This window comes from Brachyistius frenatus, unplaced genomic scaffold (genome assembly GCF_029030835.1).
Source record: "Brachyistius frenatus isolate BFR_SWC_R1_liver_20210118 unplaced genomic scaffold, ASM2903083v1 Contig_49, whole genome shotgun sequence".
NCBI classification, from domain to species: Eukaryota; Metazoa; Chordata; class Actinopteri; family Embiotocidae; genus Brachyistius; species Brachyistius frenatus.
This window is the reverse complement of record NW_027210648.1, coordinates 2,153,380-2,160,751: the sequence shown is the minus strand read 5'-3', so window position 1 is coordinate 2,160,751 and position 7,372 is coordinate 2,153,380. Positions and strand designations below refer to the sequence as shown.

The 7,372-nt window shown below is 39.9% G+C and overlaps 1 protein-coding gene across 1 annotated transcript; it reads left to right on the top strand.

Moving 5' to 3' along the window:
* Nucleotides 1–252: 252 nt before the first annotated feature.
* On the top strand, nucleotides 253–5,855 carry dpt (dermatopontin). Its single transcript, XM_069703925.1, has 4 exons — nucleotides 253–593; nucleotides 4,048–4,173; nucleotides 4,809–4,916; nucleotides 5,095–5,855. The coding sequence occupies exons 1-4, from the start codon at nucleotides 319–321 to the stop codon at nucleotides 5,159–5,161; spliced, it is 576 nt and encodes a 191-aa protein (XP_069560026.1). The 5' UTR covers nucleotides 253–318; the 3' UTR covers nucleotides 5,162–5,855.
* Nucleotides 5,856–7,372: the final 1,517 nt, after the last annotated feature.

The following is a 7,372-nucleotide window of genomic DNA, read 5'->3' as shown; positions in this document are numbered from 1 at the left end:
ACTGCAAACAACCTTTTGACAGTTAACATGCGAAGGCGTTCTCCAGGGTCAGATCAAACATCACATAAATATATGAATGGCAGTAAACTTGAAAGTTTTGTCTTTTAAGGTAAACCCTTATCTCCATCATGACTTTGTTAACGCTCTGTCTCGGAGTCTACCTTAAAACGAGGAGTGAGGTCCACTTTTGGATTTGTCTTGCGAGGAGCAAATTACACATCACTTCTGGAAACAAAACATCTGGACAACAAAAGGCTTGGAGGAGTTTAAACTGAGGCAGCTGTGAGGGAGCGCAGCAGACACACTGATCTCCTCAACATGAATCCTGCTCTGCTGCTGTTGGCGTCGTCACTGCTGGTCACGGTGGCAGCTCAGTCTCACGACCACCATGACATGGCCTGGATCAACGCCTATCGCCAAGGCTTCAACTTCCAGTGTCCCCACGGAGAGGTCCTCGTCGCCATCAGGAGCTACTTCAGCGAGCAGGACGGCTCGGACCGCTTGTGGTCTTTCGAGTGTCAGCCCACACCTGAGGGTCTGGGGGAGCCCAGTGACTGCTGGTGGGATGACATCAGCCGTGCTGGCCTGGAGTGGTGGGTCTCCTTATCTTCTGACTTATATCAGTGTTTGACTCACTTGTTACCACCTGTTATCTTCTTTCTATTACATGAACAGCTGTGAGCTGAGGCTTGTTGGAAGACAGTCATATCTGTCCAGGGTTTACAGTCAAATCAGAGACAGTCGCTTGCAAACATAGAATTAAGGGATGATTTAGAGTTTAAGTTGGATTGATTACAGTTTTTGAAAGCAATCGTGTAATTTGAAGGAGGTGTAGTCTGTCATATAGAGATGCACTGAATTCAATCAGGTGAACTGCTGCTGTCGATTTTCCTCTAGTCTTCCTGCTAACAGAATCACACCTCTATCGGCTATCGGGGATTGACCCACCTCTGATATGAATAAGTGATACAGAATATATGACTATAGTAAGTTGGAAATGCACAAAAAGGAGAAAAGCAAATCAGTCATCTGGGAATGTATGAGTCAGATTACTGGTATACAGAGAAAACTCTTTGAACATTGAACATCTTTTCCCTCTGTACAGCAGCTGTGAACATGATTGCATTTAAAAAAAAATTTTTTTTTTTTATACAAAGCGACATGAAAGCCACGTAAGAGGCACATCTTTACTCCGTTTGTTGTTCCAATCAACAGAAGGAAGTTCAGGTCAAAGACGAAAATGGCTTTAATTAATCATGAAGTCATGACCCTTCGTTTTAGGACGTACTTTGTCCAACAACACGTACTCTTAAAGGTCCGTATTAGTGGACAACAAAGGCCCATACTAGACTTGTGTGGATTTTGCTGTTGAAACTTGTATGAACAAACCACCCGTGTTGTGGGCGGCGGTGTGGCTGACGTACACTCAGATGGAAGACCTCCTGAACTCACCTCGAGAAGGATACAGCTGCAGCTGGAGGATGTCTTTGGTCCTTTCAAAAACACATCACTAGATTAAAAGAGGTTGCATCACACAACACAACACACAACTGTTCTACAACACAAATGAATAAATGTTTACACCCGGTCACTGCCACAGCCAGCTTAACTGACAAAAGTGTGGGATGTATCAGCTGGTCACAGTGAGATTTACAGAAGTATATAAAACACGCATTGACAACTAAACAAAATACTGTTTAAAAGGGGTGTCACCCAACAAACGTCACCCAATGGTCAGTGAACTGCCGCTATGAAGCCTCAACTGTGACCATATTTGCAGAAGCTTGGGAGGAGCAAGTCTTGGATCTTACTCAATCTGACTGATATCCCGAGGACACTCCGCCCGTTCACATAAAAACATGACTGCACTACATTGACTATTAATTATGGGATTGTCACGGACAGACAGAAAACTAATGAAGAGGGGTAAATTTAGCTAATGACACCATAACAACTTGTGAAAAAAACATATTGACTTCATATTTTATGAGATAAATGGGAGTCTATGGACCCAGAGGTGTTTTGGAGCCAGCCCCTAGTGGCCTTCACTGGTATTGCACGTCATGGCACTGCTCCATTTCCTTCAGTTTTCATACCCAAAAGCTACATCCTTTTTTATATACAGTCTCGGGGTGCAAACTAAGATTTTAAACTACATTTAGCAAAAATAACACAGCATACCTGAAATGATAAAACACTAGCGACATCTTAGCATGTTTGGATATTTCCGTGGGTGAACTGTATTAAGGAGAACTGCTCAGAGGTGGCGGCTGCTCAGTTTAATGAAAATTGCGTGAGCCAAGAACGTTTTCTAGTTTCCGGGATCATGCATTAGTGTTTCTACAGCTGGCATTCATGCTTGGACTACAACATTTATACTGTGATGACATCATGAAAATAACTTTTGTAGACGTTTTACCTTCATAATAGGGTAAAAACTAACATTGTTTGTAGTTGCAGGTGTCCTCTCAACAGATATCTCTTGTATGATGGTGGTCTATGAGGCTAATGTTTTTTTTTTTGGGTGCAATACCACAATTAACTACAGGGTTAAATTGGCAACATGGCTGAGTGGCCACACCATATCCTTAATACAGACATGAATACTACTAGTAGCAGATTTATGCCTGTACTAAGAAACACCTTGCTGACTTGTGTACAGTAGGTGTTATGGGCATACATAGGTCGCAGATTTTCACAAATTTCAACAGAACATTTTGCAGAGCTGCAAATCAAAAAAGCTGATTGGTGGATTCAACTTCGGGACTTGGGATCCAAACAAAGATAAAAACAAATGTAAATGTATTAAAGTATGAAAGAAACCACATAAACATATCCATTTACCAGCATGCTTGCTTGATTATTTGCGGCACAAATAATATGATTTCAAACATCTGTGAATAAATAAATTTCTTCGTTTTAATGGTACAAGCTTTACTTTAAGTTACTTTAAAGATGAAGTTACTATGACCTATAATGACTTCACACTCAAAGTAATGCATGTATAAATAGCTACCCAGTAATGATTGTGTGCAAACCTTCATGTGGTGTCCGACTTGCTACATGTGCATCTTTTGTTGCATTCATGAAAAACTGAATTACGTTCACTGTTGTGTCATTCAGAGGAACAAACCCAGATTCTCCTGATCCTGTATGAATCACTGCCTCCACCCAGAACAGCCATTTGTGTCTTCAGCAGACAGCTCCTGGGAGCACGACTACCTCCGGTGAATTTTAACAAGCTTCATCCAACAGGATATCACATTGTGTTTTATAGGACACAAGTTAGAGCAGTTTCCTGAATTTTTGCCACGTGCCGTTCAGGATGGTAAAAACAGTGAACTGCAGCAAGACTCAGCCAGTAAGTACAAATCCACTGAGGGAGGAGGAGGAGAAAAACATCCCTCTGCCTTAATTTAATGTCTTTTTATGACTTTTCATTTTATCCAATTCCAAATGCCGCAACCTCACATAAACACGTGTGTGTAACCATCAACTTCACTGACAGGTTGATTTAATTAAAGGAGTTTAGAGGGAGAATTGTAGCCTGACGTCCCTGCGTAAATACCAGCTTCAATCTTACAGCTAAACTTTTTTCTGATCAGGAGAGCAGAACACATTTGTGCTCCTCAGATTTGTTTGCAGTTTAAGCTCGACTGCTCCCAGCCCACTGACTCGATGGCATACACTGTCAACGCTATTTATCACTGCCACGCCTGCCTCCCTTTACCATAGCTGTCTGTTTGAATTACACTGGCGAGGACTTTACCCTGCAGGGAAACTACCCCCATTGGCTGAATGGCTGAAGGCTGTGTCCATGTTGCCATGACAAACGTCTACACATGCTGCATCCCCTGCTGCTTGGACCTGGTATTCTTGGATGTGTTGTGGTGACAGTGAAGTGTATGGGCCATAAGCAAACTGCACCACTAATCAACAAGTGTTTACATCAAACAGTCCAGACAAATATTCCTTTTATCTTAAGTGTTTTTCTAGATTAAATAAAGTAAGTGTATGCCACTTTATGACTCTTACTTGTCTTTGCAGGACTTCAACATGCACCCGTAATGGCCTGGTGGCAGGTGTTCAAAGCAAGTACTTTGAGTCCGTTCTTGACCGTGAATGGCAATTCTACTGCTGCTACTACAAACGCCGCTGTCCCTACTCCTGCATGTATGTACTCACAATGCTATGGACATATTTATTTTAATGTTGGAAAATGTGCTTGATTGTTTCATGAAAAGTTTTGTACCACTCTCAAATCTGTTGAAGCCAGTTCAGCTTATTTTATTTTATCTTAGCTTATTTTAGCATAGCAGCTAAGACCTGTGAAGCTCACAAATTAATAGGCTACTATTTCATCTATTTTCTTTAACCATACAGAAAAAGGTGTGTAAAAATGACAACCTCCAGGTTTCACAGCAATTATGTGCCAGAGTATGTCTTGACCTGTGAGGTTGCTCATGGAGACTCCAAGAAGTCACTGCTCCGAGCCAAGAAATAGTCCCCCTCATCACCACCTGTGGAAGATGTTTTTGTCCGGACGAAACGCATATGTTATAACATGTTAATTAGTGAGCTTCAGAGACGCTAGTAGAGCTTGGTTTGGTATTTTCAGTTTTTGTGTTAAACTAAACTGTCTGTGTCTTGGCTATAGCTTTACATAAAGACATGAGAGTACTAAAAAAAAAAGTAGCAAAAAAATTAATCGGAGTATTTTCCAAAGTGTCCAACTGTATTTTTGTCAAGGTTTATATTTTATTCTGAACTTGCCAAAACTTTAAAGAGCATTTTGGTGCTTTCCACAGGAAGACCACTGACATCCCAGAATACTATAGAGAAGAGGGCGAGCTGGTTGTCCCATCTTATGGCTACTTCATCAGAGGTGCTCAGACCACCTTCAGTGGAGTGTTAAGGTTTGTCCAAAACAGTCTTTTTTTCTCTGAATACCTTCTGATCTAATGTGGAAGTGTGGATATAGAATTCATACAAAAATAATGTAAGCTAAGGTGTAGGACAATTTATTAACACTTATAAATAAAACTTTATCGGTGATGTTGAACTGACAGGATTTTGTCTTACTCTTTGTTTCAGAGACCGACAGTGGAAGTACATCTTGTGCAGAATGACCGACTTTGATTGTGAATTTGAGAATTTGTAGACTTGTACTGAACATTTTGGTCATGCTTATTCCATTTAATTCATATTCACTCCTTCATTTAAGCAAAAACATAATAGCCTCCTGACATTACACTGACTGATATGGTTAATGTTTTCGTTTATGTATTTACTTTAAATAAAAGGATCAACCACACGCATGTGATTTGTTCCTATATGGTTACTGTTTTCATTAGCATGCAGAAGGACTCGTATCATATAAAGGTAACAGTTAAAATAAACATTGACACAGCGGGTTCGGGCACTGCTGGGCACGCCGGACAGTTTTAAACATTTTCATTGAGTTGCGGGTGGAACTGGAAGTCCTTTGGCAGCACGTCAAACTGGTTTTCTACAACAAACTCATTTATTTGATACTGTGTTCATGGTGGTGGAAAATAGTGCATCAGGCTCTGCTCCAAGATCTTTCAGTTGAAGTCACATGACTTTCATGCTCATAAAAGTATTGAATGAGCTGACTGATTGGGAAATTCTCTTGTTAGAAAGACTTGGAACAATGAGCAGCTCCCTCTGAATCACAGGCAACACCAGCTTTACTCGCAATGTTTTCCACCTTCTTTGAAATGATGTCACACCCATTCTTTATGAAAATGTTTTTCCAATTTTGACAATCATATACTGCACTTAAAGTCATGTAACTGTGCTGTGTGAAAATGGGATTAAAACATCATTTATTTAATGTAAAAATATGTTGTGTCCAGTTTTTGGTAGAATGCAAACAACAGGATATGATGTTTGAAAGGGAAAATAAGAATGTACATTGATATCTCATTAGTATTAAAGTGACTGAATATTATGATACTGTCTAAGGAAAAGGTTGCAGGAGAAAATATAATATGTGAGAGTAAAAGCCTTCCAACAGCAGAGAGAGGATGAACTCAGCCATGACGATATCAACAGCTCCTTTGGGCTTAACTTGGCTGAAGCTAAGCTCAACACTACTTGATATTGCCATAACACAAAACTTGGAGGCAGATAGTGTTTGTGTGCTCCCATGCTGCTTGGATGGGTCTAACATCAGGGATTATCATATCAGCAGTTTATCACTTTTGTGACAGGATATTATGCCAAATGTGAAAAATGGAGGAAAAAATATTAACAATTACATCTCATGCAAAATATTTTAGGACTAGTTTGCAATTTTGGGAAAAATGTTGACCTTGTTCAATATAAACTGGTGATCTTAGTTTAGCTAAAATAAAACAGGAAAAAACAGCTAACCTGGTTCTAATAGGAAAATGCACCTATAAGCTCCCAAAACTCACTAATTAACAAGTATCTTGTTTATTTATTCTGTATGTTATCTGAAGTGTTAAAACCTGAGTTTTTAGTCCGTGCCAGACTATTTCTTTGCCTGGCTGAATTGTTTTACCTTTAGACAGAGCTATGCCAACTGTTTTCCACTTTTAGCAGCCCGTCAATTGGCTTCATCTTCATATTTAATAGACACAAGAGAGTGGCACCAATCTTTAAATTAAGCTTTTTCCACCCCACCCCCCAAATGAATTTAAGTATTCCTTTAGGCAATTTATAGGCTACTTTAGATTAGATAGCTATTCAAGATAACTACAAATCTTTGAAAAGTCATGTACATTCAGCATCAAAGTTTATTTGTGACTTTGGAGACAGTTGTATTAAAAATCCCAACTCAAGCTCACACTTCTTTTCAGAGCTTTCAGCTACTTTAGTGTTGGAAGCCCTGAGATTGAGTTACATTTTCATCTTCATGGCCACACAAACACTATAAGTACTATGAATGAATCAGGGCCAACAAATTCATCTCGACGACAACAGGGAAAACTTAATTTTACTGACAAACACCTTGAATTGTGGGTTCAAAAAACACATTGAAATTGTTGTGCTTTTGCCCTTAACATGCATCATTTATCCTGTCGCTATAGTTGAGAGTTCGGGCTTCAACATTTTCTCCATCTTCTCTTTGAACTTTGAAGTATGAAATCTCTTTCTTTCCCACTCTATCTAGCAGCAAGTCAGTGGAAGTAGTAGCAGAGCCAACATGGGTAAACAAAGTGTCCAGCCGCCACTTAGTCCTCATTCTTCTTTCATTTGTTTTGGATTTCTTTCCAACTCTATTCAAAATTACTGGAGTGGACTGACTGAAGGTCAGCGGGCCCACTGCACCGTCTTAAAAAGAGCTGGGGACCCGGCCAGTAGCTTTCAGCACTGTTTGTTT

Bases quoted from the DNA above. Each gene is read 5' to 3' on its own strand.
- dpt (XM_069703925.1), top strand. From the start codon at position 319: ATGAATCCTGCTCTGCTGCTGTTGGCGTCGTCACTGCTGGTCACGGTG. The intron at 594-4,047 runs GTGGGTCTCCTT...TTGTCTTTGCAG, and splicing joins AGCCGTGCTGGCCTGGAGTG to GACTTCAACATGCACCCGTA. The intron at 4,917-5,094 runs GTTTGTCCAAAA...TCTTTGTTTCAG, and splicing joins ACCTTCAGTGGAGTGTTAAG to AGACCGACAGTGGAAGTACA.